This window comes from Phodopus roborovskii, unplaced genomic scaffold (assembly GCF_943737965.1).
Source record: "Phodopus roborovskii unplaced genomic scaffold, PHOROB, whole genome shotgun sequence".
NCBI lineage: Eukaryota > Metazoa > Chordata > Mammalia > Rodentia > Cricetidae > Phodopus > Phodopus roborovskii.
Window position 1 is genome coordinate 154,007 of NW_026126424.1, and position 21,956 is coordinate 175,962.

A 21,956-nucleotide genomic window follows, 5' to 3' on the forward strand; every position below is an offset into this window, starting at 1 on the left:
TGTCGAAGTAGCTGAGGTCTAATGAAAGAGCCCCAGATGTAATGGTCTCTTTGAACCGTGCTGTTTTGTTTGGAGGCACCAGAGATGTGTGCACGCTCTGTGATTGTTCTGCCCCTGAACTTTAACCCCAACAAAACCAGTGCTTTAATTTCAGTAAAATCTGACTTGGCTTTCTTCTCCTGTAGAAAGGAATGATAATGCCCACCACACAAAACTGTTGTAAATATTAATAAAGTTGCTCTGTAAAAACACATGATACAAAGTCAATGTACTTTTATTATTGTCAACCTCATGCTATATCTAAAAGGTAAATTATTCATTTCTACTTCTGACTTCCAACATATTAATTCAAAATCATAGTACAGTTAGTAAAAAGCTAAGCAAATCCATAATTAAATTAGTATGACAAAACTTTGGACAGAAGCACAGAAGTAATCCTGTACTAAAAATTAACCAGACAGAAATTCATAAAAAAAAAAAACTTAAATTGCTCTTTAATGGAGGGCATCATCTTCCAGCAACTTTCTCTTAAGTTTCTCTAACACTCAAGAAAAATTACCAGAACTTTGCTTTGAACGTGGCTGGTAAGGTAAATGCAAGTGGCTTTCATCATCCGAAGTTTGAACAGGGCATTAAGCTACTGTCCAATCAAAATGAATGCCCAATTTCTAATTCTTTCCAATATTTTGAAGCAGATGGTAACACTTACATTCTTTAATATCTGTCACTGGAATCAGCTCAGAGCCCCCTCTGATGTAAAGGCTCTTTCTGGCCTTACTGTTTGATCCCTTATTTTATTTTTCCTGGCTAGCGTTTCACGCTTTGTGTTTTATACCTTCCAGTAAGATCCTTTGAAACTCAGACTTCAAAGCAAGTTGTACTGAATGCTAACATAAGCTCATGTCTACAAAAGGAGATATGCGTTAAAAAACTCTCTTCTATTTATCAACAGAACCTAATGTAATCTTAAGTATAAGTCAGAAACTTAAAGTAACTTTTGTGTTGATTTTAGTTTTCTTTCATAGAAATTGATTTAGACAAATGCAGATGTAATAGTAGTCATGTCTACCATAACTCTTTACAGCAAATGGTAACAATCACATAGGAAGAAGCATGAACTTAACCAAGACCTTATAATAAAAAGGGATGTTTTCTTCCACAAGAACTTGTTAACTATTGTTATAACATTTTTATCTTTATGAATAAAACTGTGCCCTACCATTGAACTTAGGTGAAATGTTAAGACTATGAATTTGTACATATTAATTTTAAAAAGCTGTCAGTACAGAAAATTCATCCATTGAAGAATGAGTTGCTTGAGGTCAAGAATTAATATTAGCTTTGTGCATAAAACAGGCAGAGCAGAAAGAGCTCAATAAATGTTTCATTACTAAGTCTCAATAGCCTGGACTATACAGTAGTTCTGGGCCAGCTTCGGACAATGGTACAAACGGACAAAACAAACAAACAAACAAACAAAAAGAAACCTATGGGTCAGGCATAGTGGAATACACCTTTAATCCCACCTCTGTGGAAGCAGAAGCAGGTGGATCTATGTGAATTGGAGACCAGCTTGGTCTACACAATGAGTTCTAGGACAGCCAGGGCTATGTAGAAATAAGATCCTGTCTGAAAAAGCCAATAGAAAAAAAAAAAAAAAAAAAAAAAAAAAAAAAAGAAAAGAAAAAGAAAAGAAAAAGAGAAAAGAAATCTACAATATATGTTTTAGAAAAGGGGGAAATCTTTAAAACATCAAAAAATTTAAGCAATATTCTACCTTGAACGTCTTCCCCATGACTGTCTATCATGACTCCTGGGTACTATGTGGTAGAACTAATTTTTGAGAGCCCAAGGAACAAACATAAATGCATGCTACTAAAAACAGCCACACTGCTGGGCAGTAGTGGTGCATGCCTTTAATCCCAGCACTTCCGAGGCAGAGGCAGGAGGATCTCTGTGATTTCGAGACCAGCCTAGTCTACAAGGCTAGTTCCAGAACAGGCTCCAAAGCCACGGAGAAACCTTGTCTCAAAAATCCAAAAACAAAAAAACAGCCACACCATAGCTGAATAAATATGATGAAGATTTCTAGGTTAGATAAATTTGGTATGCTCGCTTTTATCAATATTTTGAACTTATATAGGAAAAGTCCCTACTATAAAATATAAGCTTAAGTTTTAGGAATAAAAAGTCAATGTCTACTCTTAGACAGCCACAAAAATATCAGACATGCACAAATTCAATCGCAGAAAATGAGAGACAATCTAAATACACTAAAATGTTATTAGAAGCTGAAGAACATTCACTAATTATTTTTCTTACTTTTGTCGAAAATAATGTAAACTTAAGGAAAATAATTACATTATGAAATGGTTCAGAGAAACCACACAATAATATAGCAATCTCTATCAGAAACCTATTTAAATATAGCATGAAATAAAGTTCCATTCATTTCTTGGAAGGCAATGTAGATATGAATTTCACACTAGAGGCAACTAAATACATAAATTTCTTTACTACACTTCTCCATATAGAATTTGTCCTATTACCTCCAATATCCACAGTGAATCAACTTGAATTTAAAAATACAATTCTATTTTAGAGAATAAGGAACAAAACAAACAAAATATTAAAAGTACAACAAATGATATTTTCTAGTTTATAAATGAACACACAGTATAATTAAGAGTCTGGTCATATTTCTTATTTTAAGCTACTTAATTATAGTTAAATGCAATTAATTAAGGAATATCATAATGTAAACACAGCCAATGCTTTGTGACTTTGTATCTGTTCTGTTCAAAAATCAATTCAGGAATCTTTGTGATACTGGGAAAATACTCACTGTCTACTTGTCAATGAAGTATATAGAAAATGAAGATGTTTAAATCAAGAAAGCTGTCTTCATGTCAAAAATCACTAACCAAATATAGATTATCAAAGTTCATCAAGGTTAAGATAGAATTCAAAATAGAGAAAACAACTCTTACCCTATTGGGAAATCGACATCATCACCATGAGCTGTCATGTGATAAAGTCCAAACTTAGCCAGTTTAACATGACCCTACAATGAGAAAGGCGAAATCACTATTAAGCATCTTAAAACAATGGCCAATGAAAATTATCAATATATGTTTTATAAATGAATGAGAAAAAGAATAAAACGGAAACGGCATGACTGGTTCTAGGTATGGTAGAGGAGAAGGTCTATTGCAAATAAAAAGGAGAGCATGGTCAGAGGCAGAGACGTCTGGGCGAATCCAGAGTGGACATGACCAGACTGAGCTGGGCCATATAGTGGGGAAGGTGGGGGGAAGAAGGTGCAGCAGCCAGGAGGCCTGGAGGAGATGAAGACAGGTAACCAAAATCTTAATTATATCAGGAAGGACAGCAGGGGGAAGGGCAGCCCAGCCGCTGGGTTGGAGAAGTTTAGGGTACAGGTCTGGGTATGCCAGCCAGGAGGCCCTGTAACAGGTAGGGACTGAGGGATAAAGGGAGACCCTGATGGCCAGTGTACTTTGATATATTAAACAGGCCCCTTAGCCATTTGTCCTAGTTTGAAATCTATCAATAAATGTTATGTAATTCAATATAATATTTTTAAAGATTTACTTTTACACACACATACACACACACACACACACACACACACACACACACACACACACACAGAAGAAGGCATCAGATTCCTTGGAACTATAGTTAGAGGGAGTCATGTGAGCTGCCTGATGCTGGCTGAGGGAACTGAACTCATCCTGTGGACAAGGAGCAGTGTTCTTAACCACCAAGCCATCTCTCCAGCCACATACATATAATATTTTACCAACATACTACTATTTAAGATTTCATAAAACACCATAACTCCAGGCAGAATCATCTGTCAAAATTTAGTATGCTTTACTCTCATTACACGTGCATGAATGCTTGTGGGTACATGTATACATATATAGTAAGATATATCAAAATGTCTAGAGGTGACTCAGGGCTGAAAAGCACTTGTTCTTCTTACAGAGGATCCAGTTACCAGCACTCCCATGACAGCACATCTATAATTTGAGTTCCACAAGGCCTGATGCCTTCTTTTTGTCTCTGTGAGCATGAGGCCTGTGCACGGTACACAGACACACATGCAGGCAAAACACCAGTATGCATAAAAGTAAAATTAAAGTCTTTTTATAATAACAAATCAAAATTGTCTTTGCCATTTTTGTTATTCACATTATCAAGGCACCAAGACTTTTTCTCTTTTCTTTTTCTTTCTTTTGCTTGAAAAGACATTTGTTGTGAAATGGTTATTCTTCCCGTGAAAAATTCACAGTTAAAAAAAAAAAATCAAGATTTTGATACATTTCTTAGATTCCTAAGTATCTTTCTGTTGTTTAAGAATAACAATAATAGTCACTAATGCGAGCTCAATAAAAGGCAAGCATAATTTTTATGTCTCTTAAAATGTTCCTTTTTAGACATGGATTTCTTTTTTGTGAAGTTGATTTTAGACATGGTTTGTCCACTCAAGAATTGTTCAACATCGCCTGGCATTGGTGCACACACCTTTAATCCCAGCACTTGGGAGGCAGAGGCAGATGTGAGTTTGAGGCCAGCCTGGGCTACAGAGAGTTCCAGGACAGGCTCCAAAGCTACACAGAGAAACCATTAAAAAAAAAAAAACAAAAAAAAAAACAAAAACAACAACAACAAAAACTGCTTAATATTACAAACTGTGCTTTAAAATGACCATGCTTGGTTATGGTAATGATATGTCACTGCTATGAACAAGAGATTAATGAGTGCTGCTTTTTCCTTCATGATTTTTAATCCCACAGGTTAGCCATATGAAACTTTAAGACTCAGGGAATAATTATATAGGAACAACTGTCCCCCAAGTTTCCCAGAAGCTCTTTTTACACTTATGGGAAAAATAAATTATAATTACCCACGAAAATATGCCACTTGGCTACCCATTAGCGTAGGGGGAGAGGGGGTTACTACATTATTAATCTTCTGTAAGATTTGTAAAAAGAGAAGAAGTAATCCTTCAGAAAAGGGGGCTAGGTATGAGTAGACAGCAAATAAGATCTATGAAACAGAGTAAGGAAAGGCCATGAGGTAAGATGATACATCTGTGTAGGTGATAACAGCATTCCCCATGAATGGCCAGCACTGTGATCTTAGGATGTAAGTAACTGAAGAGCAGGGACACCCTGGGAAGCCATGAGATATATCCTTAGTGGTTTCTGTCAGGTATGGGATATCACAATTCATGTAAGACATAGCACTTTGGAGAAACAAAACAAAACAGTAAGCTAGGAAATGAGCTGGGTGTAGTAGAGAATAATCCATCAATATAATTTTAAAAGTGTTTTGTTTGTCTGCCACAAATACATCATTTTCATGCAGTCATTACAAATATTCTGAAAACATTAGTCTGTATTCCTCTGATTAATGGAGGATTTCAGTAGCTTTCATTCTCAAGCAACATAAAAATATCTGTTATTAGTTGAAAATTACCTTTCGATCCAACAGGATGTTGTGAGGAGACAGTGCCCGGTGTACTATGCCATGCTTGTTCAAGTACTGTAAGCCCTGAAGTACCTCAAATGCTATGCACAGAACCTTTGTATAACTACAAAGCAAACAAAGAGTCAGAGATCAATTACAGGGAAAATACAGTCTGTTTTAAGGAGAAAATTGAGACAAAATAAAAGCATTCAGTAATTCTTTGTTGCACCTCTTCCATCCAGAGAAAGTAGAACATGCATATCTTCAAAATATGTTTGCTTGGAGGTGGTGCACACCTTTAATCCCAGCCCTTGGGAGTCAGAGGCAGGCGGATCTCTGTGAGTTTGCAGCCAGCCTGGTCTACAAAGTAAGTTTCAGGACAGCCAGGGATACACAGAGAAACCCCATCTCAAAAGCAAAGCAAAGCAAAGCAAAACAAAACAAAAACAAATAGAGAAACCCAGTCTTGAAAAACCAAAACCAAACAAACAAAATACCAAATGTGTGGTGTGTATACATATATTTATGTATGTATATGTGACATATGTATACACACACACACACACACACACACACACACACACACACACATATATATATATTTACTTCTATATATTTTGGATTTCCTGATTATAGCAAAACTGATGAGCTATGGAATCTTACAGTTTGGGCTACAATAAAAACTGTTTTTATTTTTTCCCAGGGAAAGATTTTAATTTGGGTGGTATACACTATTTCTAGCAGAAAAAGATTTATTTGCCACTGACTGGTTTGGTGTTTTACCAAATACCAGTAATATTTAAAATATCTGGACCAAATCAATGAAAACTACTAATTCTGTCAAAATAAAAATAAAACCACTAAGTCCATGAAAATGTAATATATTTTATAAACTATATAGACATTACATATTTTTATATGAACTCAAAATACAGCTTCTAGCAATTCGTGATGTATCACTCACGTTAGTTCTTAGCCTGTCCTCTCTAAGCCAGTCACAGAGATGCCCATTTCCTTTACCATTTTTCCTGTCTTTCTCCCATTGCTCTTCCCTGAGTTTCTTTAATATGTACAGAAAAGTGCAGAGAAATCATTCAGTTCAACCTTCCAACTACCAATACTTTTTATTAGTTTTCTTCTAGCCATATTTTATTTTTAAAATTAATGTAAGGATGCAACCACAAAAAGTAAACTTTCATAAAGCTATAGATACCAAGATTAAGTGAAAATTTGAGACAGCTTCTGTGTGTTACTATCCTGGATGTCCTGGAACTTTGTAGTCCAGGCTGGCCTCCAATTCACAGAGATCTGTCTGCTCCTGCCTCCTGAGTGCTAGAATTAAGGGCCTTCAAAATTATTAAGAATTTTTAAATAGGAAACATGAGAAAATTAAAGAAGAGCAAATAGCAAGTAATGAATGATGATGTACACACACCAATTACTAACTTAAATGCTAATGGTGCTATTCAAGCAACTAAAAGAATGAACTTGTTAAGCCAGATAAGAATTGAGGAAACACTGGAAAAGATTTAGGTTATAGGACAATGAGTGATTAACAGATCATTAGTTACCATGGACTTTGGGGAGTACAAAGGAGCATAGGGAAAGCTTGAGGGTATTGAAATGGCTCTATTTATAGTTGATGACACTTTGTTTATCAAACAGCTTAGGCTAAATTCTATGATATGAGAATTAAGCCTCAATAAAATGTATTTTAAAATAGTAAAGTGAATACTTTTTTTTAAAAAAATGATTACTGAAACTTGACTCTCTGAAAGTAAAAGAACAAGAAAGAAAAAGAGATAAAGAAGCTGAAATATTCTCTTACATCCCTTCAGATCATGATGTCCCCGACAGGAATCACAGGCTCACAAACCTTCACAGGCAGGAGAACCCTTCCATGCTGCTGGTGAGGGCAGTCCAGCTCCCCAAACAACATAGGCTATCGTTTCCCTGGAATACCTCTCAGTAGCTGAAGGTAAACCCCTATTGCTCAAGAAACAGCACACTTAGAACATAGGACTCAGTTCATTCGAGCTGGATCTAACATGAAAGTCTCCCCCCTGTCAGGGTCCAGCTTTCACAGTACCAGGAAGTACTGTGTAAGGTGCCAAGGGAGGAACACAACTAATAGTTCTGCCAGCTGTGGCACCCCGACCATAATGATTAATAATAGCAAGATATACGTAAAGGCGCAAATCTTGATGGTAATCGACAGCTGTCTAAGTGAAGCACTCAACAGGAGAATAATGTCTAGTACTGAAACCTAAGGCAACTACCCAGGCCTAGTGACCCTGGATCCTAGAAGAGAATCTACCACCACCACTTTACTAGACCAGCACAATTCCTTAACCACACTCTAAAAGTTATCCTCATACCAAGACATACATGTAGCTCTCACTCCTCATAAACAAAACAAACAAACAAGAAACCTCCTCTCTACAGACAATGGAGCCCATTACAGAAACTGGATACAATGCAGCGATCAATGGATTGGGGCAGTCTCATCTCCAGTGAACGTGGCTACAGCACTGCTCCTGAGTGTAGATGACCCAGGAATGATTATTAAAGAAGGGGATGGATTTTGAGGCCAACTCAAATGGGCTGCATGAATAAGACCTGAAAATTGACAGTACCAGTAGATATGCTAATGAGGAAGGGGGAAATTTCATGGGGTCCCAGCCGTAGACAGAGAATGACAGGTGAGTGACTGCCGAGAGAGGAAGATTTAGCCTCTCTCAGAGATGACTGCCCTTACTAGTATCTAATATAACTTAGTCCACCCTGAAATCATATACACAGAATAATAATAATAAAACAGCAGCTGTATTTATTAATTGTCCATATATTTATATGTAAAAATAATAACTTAAAAAGAGGCTGTCAATTTCAAAATGGGGAAGACAAGATGGTCTGAAGGTAAGAAAGGAAAAGGGAAAGAGATGTAAATACATTTTAATTAAAAAGTTAAAATAAGAAAGTACTTTTAAATTGAAAAATTAAGCAACCCATTTGGCTCTATAAATTAACTTTAGCTTCTCTTATTCTCTCTCCGCTCCCTCCCCTTCTCTCACACACCACAGTCTCTCTCTCTCTCTCTCTCTCTCTCTCTCTCTCTCTCTCACACACACACACACACACACACACACACACACACACACACACACACACACTAACATAAATCAATGCTATATTCAGCAGCAACACTAGAGGTCCTCAGCTGCATAGGATTTCAATAGCGATTTCTTATGGAGTTGTACTCAAATCTTTAAAGTGATTGTTTTCATTAAACCAATTTTTAAACAGCCGAATACAGAACTCGGTCTACTTTCTGAGTGTTTTTAATAAATTGTTATTAGGTTTATATGTCAAAAATACAGTCCCGTTAAAATGAAGGGGTATGTATCTAAATAAATTGTATTCATAAATGTTTAAAAATTAAAGTTTGTGAGCTCGGTTAGCTATCTCTTGGCTACTGCTTGAGACTATAGGGAATCAGTTAATGGGCTCCATGTCTTCAAACAGAACCAAACTAAACCAACCTAAGTCACATTTGCTTTTTTGCTTCTTTATCCACTTAGGGTTTAATTTTTAAAATTTATTTTGAAACAAAAAAAAAAATCAAAGGGAAAGAAAGTATTACTGTGTTAAACACTGAGGACAATGGTGCATGTTAATTTTGGAACTTGGTATACTTGTTTTGTTTTGAGGGATTCTGGGGGGAGGTTATTTGTTTTTGAGACAGGGTCTCACTATAAGGTCCTTGCAGTCCTGGAACGTCCTCTGTAGACCACTCTGATACTGAACTCAAGAGATCCATCTGCTTTTGCATCCTGAGTGCTGGGAGTAACGGCATGTACTACCCTTACTTGTTTTAAACCCGTTTTTATTAATATGATAATGAAATACTTTTTAAAGCAATGTAATTATACTGTAACAGTAACATAAAAATAGCTAATAATTAACAAACTACTCTGTTCACTTGTGTGCCCTGGCACATGGACTCCCTCACCCCCAACAAACACACACACAGTGTAAGGCCTTATCCAAATCACACAACTCAAGTCAGAATCTTGTAAGTAACTAACATTGAGCATCAGTTTAAGTCAGTAAATTTTAGTTTCTGTGGTATGGTTTGCAGTGATGTCTTACATATATGTTTGGATCATTGGTTCCCTCAAATGGTAACAATGTTGTGTGTCAATGGGGCACACAAGGCAGTAAGATAGGTTGACAGCATTACTTCCCAGTTTGAAAGCTCCCAATAACAAATCCTCCTCGTGATGGATTATACCTCCTGACTCATCAATCAAAAGAAACTCTTTTTTCACTTAAGTCATTTGCCAGACATTCTGTTAGGGTAACTAGAAAATAACTAATACTGAACATCAGTACCAAGAAGAGGAGTCTCCATGATAAGCCTGGCCGTGTGTTTCCAGGCCTCTCGAATTTGTTCGTGGAAAGAATTTGTAAGTTTGGAATTACATGCTAGAGAAGCCTGAGAACGCTGGATGGACAGCTTAACAGATGACTCTGATGGGAGTGCGAAGGACCAGAATGTTCACAGAAATGAGTCCCATCAAGTTTCAAAGAGAACACACATTCAGCCTAGAGGCCATTCATGTTACACTGGCAAATCATCTGGGCGCATGCTTGTCTGTGTTGAGGATTTGAGTGTGGCTGGATTAAAATATAAGGGGCTATTTAATTGGATGTCTCTGTCCCACCTGCCAGTTCCCAAGATACCACACAGAGACTTACAGTTGGTGTAAATGCTCAGCTGGTAGTTCAGGCTTATTACCAACTAGCTCTAACACTTAAATTAGCCCATTTCTATTAATCTATATTTTGCCATATGGCTCATGACTTTACCTACTATCCGCTAGCGTGTCTTGCTCCTCTCTGGCGACTGTCCTATCTCCCCTGATGCCATGCTTCTTCCCTTCCTTAGTTTGGTTTTTCTGCCTATTATCCTGCCTGGCTGTTGGTCAGTAGGCTTCTTTTTTAAACCAACCAGAGCATAATTCACACAGTGTACAGGAATATTCCACAGCAGGACTATTTGTTTAGAAGAAGAAATTTCAAGACAAGACAGCATTCGGGCTGTGGTGTTGCTATATCCACTGCATTTAGGCAGATTTACAGTCACAGCAAGTTTAGAAAGTAAAGCAGAAAGAGGGGCCAATGACGCCTGAAATGTGCAGTTTGGTGTAGACGGGAACATGAACCAACTTAAAGCCACACACAAGGTGAGCATGGACACACAGCTACAGTTGTTACAGTTCCATTAATAAGAACCCATGTACTTTCTTTACACTTTGCATGGGGAAACCTGTAAAGGTTCCTTGAGACTAAGATGTCACCCTTGTACAGATCTGGCGTATAAAACAGAGCCCCCAAACAAGTGTTTTTTCATGGTGAACTAGTAGAAAATAATTGCCTAGGGAATATTTTCTGAGATTCAGCCATGAAGGCATGCAGATGGCATTGCAGCAATGATCTAAGGGGCTAGACTACATCTTTTTTTTTTTTTTTTAAGATTTATTTACTGTGTACAATGTTCTGTCTGCATCTATGCCCACATGCCAGAAGAGGGCGCCAGATCTCATTATAGAGATCTGGTTGTGAGTCACCATGTGGTTGCTGGGAATTGAACTCAGGACATCTGGAAGAACAGACACTGCTCTTAACCACTGAGCCACCTCTCCAGCCCCTAGACTACATCTTAAGCAGCAGCAGCAGCAGCAGCAGCAGCAGCAGCAGCAGCAGCAGCAGCAGCAGCAGCAGCAGCAGCAGCAGCAGCAGCAGCAGCAGCAGGATTTACCCCCATCCTACTCCGTACTTTGTATAGGCGTACAGAACGCAACAGAGGAGTCATGGAGGCTTGTTCCAAGGTTCCAAAAGAAATGCTGGTGATACCAGGTAATGTGTGGCAGGGTCCTATTTCTTACAGGGCAGCCCTGAAAGGCTACTACCATGTAAAGCTATGAAGGTCAACCTTGTGTTGCTATGTAGACCTCAGCAAGATGCTAAAGATGATACGCCTTCAAAGGAGAGCTCCAGGTACCAGTTAAAGCAAATCCTAGAGGAAGTGCATGCCTGCTGCTGGTGGGAAGACCAGGGACAGCAAGCAAGTCTACTGGCCTCTGATGACCGGCACAAGGGGCCCTGGTGCCAGGGGGAGCTGCAGAGTAACACGGTGTCCTGCTCTGCTGCAGTCTTGGAATGGGTTTGTTTACTCTGTGCCATTTTATGGAAGTAACTTAAAAATATGTCTTGGATGGAGCCCACAGGCTGGAGTCTCAGAAGAGACTGAACAGTAAAACTTTTATTTTTGAAGTTGAAATCAACGTATTTTGCATTAGGAGACACCTATTGGTTTAAACACTTGGTAATTAGCTGCTATAACTATTGGTTTTTTTTTTTTTTGGACACTGTAGGAATAGTTAGTGGTATAATGACTAGTCTATAACCCTGTAGTACTTGGGTAAATTGTAAATTAGATTGTTTTTGAAGAGAACCTTAGTTTCATTTTATCCGGATGCTGTGATACAATATTCTTGACAAAGCATTCTCCAAAGAGAAAGTCTACCTGACTCCCAATTCCAGTCTTTATTCCATCATGACAGGAAAGTCACAGCGACAGAGCCTGAGAACTGGCTATGTTATATCCACAGTCTAAAGCAGAGAGCAGAGAATTAATGCATGCATGCTAGAACTTAGCTTGCTTTCACCTCTCTTACGCACTCCAGGACCACAAACCCAGGTAATGGTGTCACCCACAGTGAGTGTGTCCTCCTGCATCAATTAGCATAATTAAGATAATCCCACACAGACATTCTCAGAGGCCCTTGTCTCAGGTGATTTTAGATTCTGTTAACTTGACAAATAAGCCACCAGTTCCCTCAGGTATTTGCAATGTTTCCAAGAAGAGATTCTATCCGAGTGTAAGAAATGGAGGCCAGGGAAAAGAACCAGAGGTCAGGGCTGCTGAAATAGATTTGGAACTCACTCATGTAGAAGTGTTAACTAAAACCACACATGCTATTTCCTAAAATCAGTGATCCATGACATTTCTAAAGGCCACTGCATAAGCCAAAACACACATACTGTCAGCAAACCAAGGGGGAAACAACTCAAGACTGTAGAAGTTCAACATGTTTTTTCACCTTATAAAAATCCTAATCCTTTCCATATACATTTACCTTTGGTAAAATTTTCTTGGTATCAGCCAAAGGTAAAAAGTTACGAAAGAGAAAACAGAAGAAGTATATTTAGCTATTATATGATGTAAAAAGTGGAGAGAGAAAAATACTGCTGACTAATGTAGTGGGATATTTATTTTGTATCCTTCTGTGGCATTGACCACATCTATTGGGGGTGGAGCCAGCGGCGGAAGTGACCTGGGGACTAAGTCCTAAGAGGCGCAGGTGATCTCTTGCAAGCCATATGGGGACAGGAGGACTTTTGGAGGAATTCTTGGAAGCAGGAACCTGTTGGTGTTCACCTGTCTATGTTATGAGTTATTTCTCCCTGAATAAACATCTGTTCGGCCTAATTGTTTATCCTGATCCTTATTAAACCACGATAGATTAATACTCAAATAATATTGTATAAAATTGTATAGTATAAAATTCTATTTAAAGAATCTCTCACATACTTTTAAGATTTAAAAAAATCCTCTTAATATTTATTAGCTTATAAATTCAGTATTAGAGGACAGGGTGTTTTCAATGGTATGCTAATATATTTGGAAATTTTAATTGGAAAATATCATGTATTTAACAGCATTTTAAAAGAAATTATTTTAAGATTTATTTTTAAAACGTTATGTGATGTGTGTGTAACTGTCTTGGGTATGTAGATATGTGACCATTGGTGTCCACAGTGTCCAGAAGATGGTGACTGTGGAGCTGGAGTTGTTGGTAGTTGTAAGCTACCAATGTGGGTACTAGGGACTGATCTTCTGTCCTCTGCAAGAGCAGAACCTGTTTCTAACCACTGAGCCACCTCTACAACCCCAGAGGAAAGAGTTTCAAAATTTGAAGAACTTCTTTGGCTTCTGAGCTTATGTATTTTATGCTAAATTAAGTAACTCAGTTTTTATTTTAAAATAACTGAAGTTGAATATTGTAATCTAGAATGCTATCAATTGGCAATGAGATACAAATGGAAAATCATCTTTCCAACCTAAACACTGGGTTGTAACGCGTACGGTTTTTCCGCCTACCGCCGCCCGGTCTTGTCCCGCCGCCACGCCGCCAGCCCCAAATAACACACAGAGACTCTGTATTTGATACAATACTGTTGGCCCGGTTACTTGTTTTTTATCGGCTAGCTCTGCCTTTAATTATTAACCCATATCTGTTGATTTATGTATTTCTCTTACTGGGAAGCCGGCGGCATACTGCTTTCTCCAGACTCTCCATCTTGACTCCTCCTCCCTACTTCCTATTTCCTCCTTGTCTCCTAGTCCCTTCTATCTTCCTTTCCTATTGGCCAACAGTGCTTTATTATTAACCAGTATGAGAAACATATATACATAATTGCATCTCCCATCACTGGGTAAAAGTTTTCTTCTCAACAAACAATTAACTTCCTAAGATCAAAACACATGTGTAAAACATGGTTTGGTTTGATAACAGAAGACTCCAAAATTGACTTGCTATACTTCCAAATGTTCTAAATCTAGCTCGCTTCACTGCACAAGTTTACAAGGTGAGGAATATGCAGTAAACAGGAGCCAATGATCAGTGGTCTCCTGGCAGATCACAAGCCTCACTGTCTTAAGAGTAAAGCAAAGCACAAGATCCATTCCTCCTGTAAACTCCTGGGGTCTGTAAAAACAATGTAACACTATGTTGTTCCATTAAAGTCAGTACATTATAAATTAACAACTATGTCTGTATTCCTCAGTTTTCCTGATGTAAAATGATCAGCAAAATAGTGTTCTCATACTTCCATGAGAATAAAGTCATCATTCAATAAGTATGGGTATTTTTGTCATAGAATAAAAAATAAAATGTTGTCAGACATTTTTGTCTTTGAAATAATTTTATTATCATGACACAGACACACTAAAATTTTATTCTGCTATAAACATTTTAATCTTATAAAAAGGCATCTATGAGAACATTATTGCAAATACCAAACATAATAGTAACATGCTGAATATTCTTCCTTAATATTTGAAACCAAGGAAATATGACTACCAGTGTTTGCATTCAGTTATCTAGCAACAGTCCAATTTTGTGAAACAGATTAAAAAAAAAAAAAGCCAGAATGACTATTTTTTTAAAATGACTTTTTTTTTTTAAATAAAGGAGTGTAAGCATATTTTAGTTAGTGATAATATGGTCACCTACATTAAAAAAAAAAACTCTTAAGGAAATGTGCAAGAGAACTATTGGAACTAACACTAAATTCAGTTCTGTACGGTCATAAGAAAGAAAACCATACTTGAAAAAAATCCACTTCTATTGTGGAAAAAAAGGAAAATAAAATAATTTCATACATACTCATTGAAAACAAAATATTTAGGACTGAATTTAGCAACAGGAAAAAACATAATATTATAAACTACAAAACACTGCAAGGAGAAATAAAGCTTTATAAATTTAGAGAGTCTACTGGATGACTAGAGATCATTAAGATGCCATCTCTGCCCAAACTGGCCTATCAGTATAAACAAACCTCAATTATAATATCAAATAGAGACTTCTGAAAACTAAAAAGCTTATTATAAAATTTATGTAAATATAATTCAAAGAACCAATTATAGCTAAAGAAATCTTGAAAGATGCCAATATTGGAAACTTGCATTGGCAGCTTTTAAAATGTACTGTGAAGCTACAGTAATCTACATAGTATATGTTGGGCCTAAAAAGGCCTGGACTTGAGGCCTAGTGGAACTTCCTGAGCCTGGTTAAAGTTTGACAGCCTGTCTTCAGCCTGTAATCTCCATGTGAGAGTGACTCAGCAAGACCTGACATAAGACTGCCCCACCCCACCCCATCCCGGCCTCGCTTGGTGGAATATTATTGACCTTTACTCCTCATATACATTACCCCATCCAAGGGTTCCTACCTCCTACCTCAACCCTATGTAAGTCCCTGCTTGGAGATTCTGCTTCCACAGTCTCTCAGCTCAGCACATTTTTCTCCCTAGTATATAGACATGGGAGGTCTGAGTCGTCCACACCCACCATCCTGCTCAGCCCTGGGAGGAGACTGGCTGGACCAGCCCTTCCCCAGCCCTACTGGCTGGAGGATCTGGCAAGTATACAGCCATCATATATATGGAAAAATAGGTAAATGAAACAAAATAGAAATCCAAAAAAATAAATAAACCTATAACTTAAATGGCCATTTGCTTTACAATAAAAGCAACAAAACAATACAAATAAAGTCTCCTACTACAGCCGAAACAACCAGCTATCTATATGATAAAAACTGCCCTGATCATCACATACAAATAATAAATGAAACAGACCACAGATCCAATCATATCTAAGGCTTTAAAATTTTTTATCCATAATGTACAACAAGACTCATCTCTCAGCATCTAGTTTTAATTCCCTTACTCACTGTCAGATAAATTTTATCTGAATTTAAATTTTCTTCAACATTATCTATCAAATTAGTTATGTCCTGAGTGATGTAATTACTTGTAGAAAGTGAACTACAAATGACTACCAGACAAGTAGCAGCTTACAGTGGCAGGTTGTATATGAGGAGACAAGTGAACATAACTCTCAAATAAAACCCACGAAGAGATTTCTTTCTTATGAGTTCAGAGCATGGAAAACTAGTTTACAAGCCTTAAGAATATTATCTCACATTTCATAAAGAAGCTACAGAGTGATTAAAATGGCAGCACATGAAATGTCTTCTGTTACTAGAGACAAATGTAATCTCAACAAGCAGAAGCCAAGCAGTTCTTAACAAAATGAACTTAAATGTGTCAGGAACAACTTGGAACTGAGGCTGGCTGACTTTTACCAGAAGGCAGGAAGTAATGCTATATTCCACAGTTTACATGGAAAATACTAACTTATAGCCTTGACTTAGTATTTTTTCTCTTGCTGTGACCAAGTACCATGAACAAGGTAACTTAGAAAAGTTTATTGCAATGTCTTCATGAGAACTGTATTTAAACACCCGTGTAAATAAAGTCTTGTTTTTAATCATCCTTGTAACAAGCCTGTGTGGTTTGAATACTTGGCTCCCAGTTGGTAGAGCTTTTAGGGGGTGTGACCATCTTGGAAGAGGTGTGTCACTAGGACTGTGTTAGGAGTAGACCTAACCCCAGATTGCAGCCAAGCCTCACTAGCCACTGAAGACCTGTAACTGGACTCTCTCAGACACCAAGGGTCTCTATAACCTAGGCCCAAGATCTTCAATACCCTCTGTGAGAGGAACTTCAGAGTCCAACATATGAGGCCAGGCAGAAACTCCAACGGTAGGTGTTTACTGCTGCTGTTGCTACAGCCCAGGTTTTCACTATTTTTTAAGCACCAGGCTGCCAGCAATCAGAACAGAGAGCAGGCCACCTCTCCCTGAGCACCTAGAACCTCTCTCTCTCCCTTCTGTTATCTTGCTGCAGCACTCTGTAAGCAAGTTCCTAAAAGATGCTTCAGGTTGACCACCTTGGTAGTGACCTTGACCTCAGAATAGTTTGGAGCTATAGTGAGATAGTCCTTCTGTGGCACTGACCATGCCCATTGGGGAGTAGAGCCATGGCGGAAGTGACCTGTGGAAGGAGGTCAGAGAAAGCCGGGAAAAGTTTTCTTGCTGGCAGGACTCGGACAGGAGAGCATCGGGTGGAATTTCCTGGTGTTCATCTGTCTAGGTTGTAAGTTATTTTTCCCTGAATAAACATCTATTTGGCCTATTTGTTTATTCTGATCCTTATTTAACCGTGATATCTGGTGTCAGAAGTGGGATTAGGATTTTCACGGGACCTGGGTTTCACCCAGGCGGCAGACGCCGCTCCCCTCCCCCACCTTCCCCAACAGGCAAGGTTTAACCAGGTGGACTCACCACAGCTTTGGGACCTGAGCCAAAGCAGACCTGAGAAGGCACTCACCGCTTCTCATTTTTTGCCCATTCCGCACTGCACTTTGCATTCGCGCAGAGCTGCTCGGCACCCGCCCTGCTTGCACGTTTTCCCGCCCTTAGTCTTGTGTTCCAACAATCCCACAAGTCTCCTTTTAACAAAGTTTCACTTGCCATAGTTTGTTAAGAGCTATTCTACAGGGACCAGGGACAATATTTGGCGGTACACTTCCGGGCAGAACCGGGATCAGACAGGCCTTGGCGGCTAGGCACTATTTGGTGGTACACCTCCAGGCGTAACTACCACAAGCTGAGATCTACAACTAAAAGCATCAAAAGGTAATTGTAACATCCTTTGTAATTTAAGCTGACATAATATCTGAGATCAATTGTTCCATAACTATGGCAGATAATTTTACAATGCAGGACTTTAGGAATTATTTTACTTCATATATAAAAGGGATTTTAGCAGAAGAAACTTATGACTGGACCAATATATACTTTTATTTTGTAATAGCAATGGATTTCATCATTAACATGATATTCTTAAAGAAATGGTTTGAGATTACAACAAACAATAAGGAACTTGTACAAACCATAGGAGACTTAGTAACAAGGATTCGAAACATTAAAAATGATAGAATTCAAAGCATAGAAACAAGGATTCAAAACATTAAAAATAATAGAATTCAAAACATAGAAACAAGGATCCGAAACATTGAAAATGATAGAATTCAAAGCATAGAAAGTATAAAAAAAAAAAAAGGTTCAGAATATAGAAGATGGCGTTGGAGAGCTGACAGGTAAAATACAAACTGTGGAACATAAAAATGACCAAGTAAAAAACAGAATTTGTTTCATGCCAGATACCTCAATAACCAGAACAAAAACAATACAATGTATTGACACGTTAGCAGAAACAGCTCGTTCATTCCTGGTCGGAGGAAGCTACTAATAAGTTTAAAAAACTGGACCATCAGATAAAAAGACTAGATGATAGAATCTCTTCCATGTCTGAGGATAATGACAAGCTAACAGATAGAACATTGTTTCTGGAAGGCAGTTTACATGCCATTCAGATAATAACTAAGGATGAGAAGATTAAAAACATGGAATCATTTGTAGTTGGAGAAAGTAAGAAACTGACTGATGCAATGAAGTCTCTAGAAAGTTATTTGATTCAAGAAGTTCAGACACTCAAAGAAACAATGGTGAATAGATTTCAGGCTTTAAAAGACCTTCAGTCTAATACATCAGAAAAAGAACTACAGGTAACAGGGCATGAAAAAGACTTAAAATTTTCCACACCATATAGGGTCAGGGGAACTTTCCCTGTATCTATTAATGAAAAACCAGCAATGAAAAAACACCCAAAGGGTGTCGTTGCAGAAACCTCAGAGTTTCATAAGAAAACCTATCATCAAACAGCCAAAAGACACTGAACATGTAGGTACCTACAGAAGAGAAGACAGCTCTTCAGAAACAATCACTTAATGAAGCAGAATCTGATATATGATTAAAAAAATATTTAATTGTAGTAAACTATTTCTATACAGAAATCTATTTCTCTTTACTATCTAGTATTCCTGAAGTCCCAATTCATGTAAACCAATGCTGGCTTTGGATTTGGATTTGGCTTTCCTTCTCTAAATTCAAGCATGTTGTTAAGATTAAATTCATGGTTTCTGCCTTAAATCAAGAAGCCAATTAGTGTAAGGCAGAAGGTGATGCTTACACTCGGGTTTATCTTTTAGACAGTAATAGGGAGTGGTTGGGAAAGGTATGGTTTAGATGGGATATAGGTAGATTAGCCTATTTTCTGGTGAATTTGAGTTAAGAATGAGATAGTATTTTACAGCTTACATTGTTATATATTCTTATATGTGGTAAACTATGTAAAATTAAGTTTATATTTTGTTATATTGTGTGAAATCTTTCCACTTACGATGTTTTATGCACATTATTTTTTACCATATTCTATGTATGTATACTTTTCTTGTATTCAAGACATTTTGTATATTGATACAATTTGGGATATTTATCATACTGCCCTTTATAGTTCTACCTCTTGTCTTGACATTTCTACTCTACCTCTATTTTAGGGACTTATATGTATGTATATGTATATAGTTATATTGTTTAAGTATTTGTTCCTGCTTTACTCAAGGAAGTTTTAATCAGTTTTTTAGGTAAGTTCCTGAGTATTACAGATTATCTTCATTCATGTTTCCTGTACCTATGAGATTAGTCAGATATAGATGCTTAATCTTCAATCACTTCATAGACATGCAGAACATGGCATTTAAATGTTTAATATTAGTACTCCGTTGACATGAGACACTGTTGCTCCTGACAGCACCGTGCACTTTCCAGAAAATATGTTGGATACTGTTGTTGCTCCTGCTGGAGTTCATTCTCGCCTCAGCTATGGCCTGTTGGGCAAAGAATTGCCCCCACCTTGACCACTGATTTGGACATGCAGTCCTATGTGCTTGCAGGAGACAAATATAGAAGACTGCTTGACCTTGCCAAGTCAGGGTAAGACAGCCATTCTACCTCCCTGCTGTTGTTGTGCTGCTGTTGTGTCAAGTTCTCTTGGCCTTAGCCAAAACTGGGTGTACCAACGTTGCTGTGAGACCTAGGGTGACTGTCCAGGTGGCTTGCTGTTTCTGTCCTTGCTGCACTTTTTGGAAGTTGTCCATCCGCACTTCCTGTCTACTCTAGTATCGTTATTTTCCTTCTCAGGTCTTGATGAGGTTGGAAATCAAACTATCACAACTATTATTCTCTCTTCCTAGTTATATATATTAGGTACTAGACTTAACGTTTTCCAGCTTAGGACAACTCTACTGTAAACTCCATTATGCCTTCACCCTAGGACTAGATATGTAGGTCATTTTGTTCTCGATTTTCCTTAGAGCACACTTGTTATTCACTGTTTTGTATATAGTTTTTTATTAAGCCTAAATCTTTTCTTTAGACTAAAAGGGGAATTGTAGTGAGATAGTCCTTCTGTGGCACGCCCATTGAGGGGTGGAGCCATGGGCAGAAGTGACCTATGGAAGGAGGTCGGAGAGAGAGCCGGGAAAAGCTCTTGCTGGTAGGACTCGGACAGGAGAGCATCAGGTGGAATTTCCTGGTGTTCATCTGTCTAGGTTGTAAGTTATTTCCCTCTGAATAAACATCTATTCGGCCTATTTGTTTATCCTGATCCTTATTTAACCGCGATATGGAGCTTTTCCTTGTGTCTCTTGACATTACGTTTGAGACCTCCAATCATAGATAGGTTCAGGGAATGAAGTACATAATTACAATGTTACAAAGACTCAGGGTAAGCAATTTTTGTTGACTTAATATATTTATACATTTAATCTTTTATTATTTAAAATAATTTTGAGCCAGGCATTGGTGGCAGATGCCTTTAACTCCAGCACTCAGGAGGCAGAGGCAGACAGATCTCTGTGAGTTCGAGGCCAGCCTGGTCTACAGAGCTAGTTCTAGGACAGGTCCCAAAGCCACACAGAGAAACCCTGTCTTGAAAAACAAAAACAAACAAATTTTTTTTTGAGTAAATTCGTGAAAAATTGTTTTATACTTGTAATAAAAAAATCAGATAACACACTATTCTGGCTAAGAAAACATACATTTCTTGAGTCACTGAAATAACTGACTTAAGTTCTATCATTAAGTTCTACCCCAGTCATGATTACTACTTCTGCCTATTCTTCAACCTGCCCTTTATGTAAAGTTCACTGTTCACCTGGGACTATTGGTGTACACCAAGAAGCTACCATGGCCCCTTTCAGGAAAATAATCTTGGCTAGTGGAAAAAATTACCAGAACCAAGATGCCAAATATTTCATATACGTACATGCTACTGAGGAATTTTTTTCAACTGTGTAGAATGTTAACACTGAATTTTTATGTAGTAAGTGAATTAAAGTTCTTAAAGTAAAAACTTACATTGAATTTTATCATTACACAATAGCAAAAGAAATCAATGCCCTTTTCAGTGTCCAGTTACAATGCTCCTTTGTTTGCCAACCTGTCACGTGTTCTACAGTACCTCACAGGCGTCCTTTCCCGAAGCAGGTCTTCCACACTCCGTTCACAGTGCTCAGCCACCACCACCAATCGTTCTGAGAGGAACAAAGCAAACCCACTCTACATTAATGCACTTTAACAAGGTCACATAGCCCTCAAAGTTGTTAACACCTAACACAACTGACAGTATTTGAAAGCATTATGTATTTTCACCCTGTGCACGCATGATCACTCTTCCTTCTGACTATTGATCAGCACCCCATCTACTCAAACTGAAATGCTACCCATCATTCATTGGTCTTCTCACTGTGCTTTCTCCTCGTCTACTTCTTTCTGAAAAATGATTATATTTTACAC

General features: G+C 37.9%; 1 protein-coding gene across 1 annotated transcript in view; it reads right to left on the bottom strand.

The window, feature by feature from the left end:
- The window catches only part of Tbck (TBC1 domain containing kinase), a 131,353-nt gene that overhangs the window by 101,499 nt on the left and 7,898 nt on the right, over positions 1-21,956 (bottom strand). The window contains exons 2-4 of the mRNA XM_051185487.1: positions 21,622-21,694; positions 5,509-5,623; positions 2,991-3,064 (exon numbers count right to left, since the gene is read on the bottom strand). Coding sequence (XP_051041444.1) covers positions 2,991-3,064; positions 5,509-5,623; positions 21,622-21,694 — 262 coding nt within the window. The remainder of the gene's footprint in view (positions 1-2,990; positions 3,065-5,508; positions 5,624-21,621; positions 21,695-21,956) is intronic.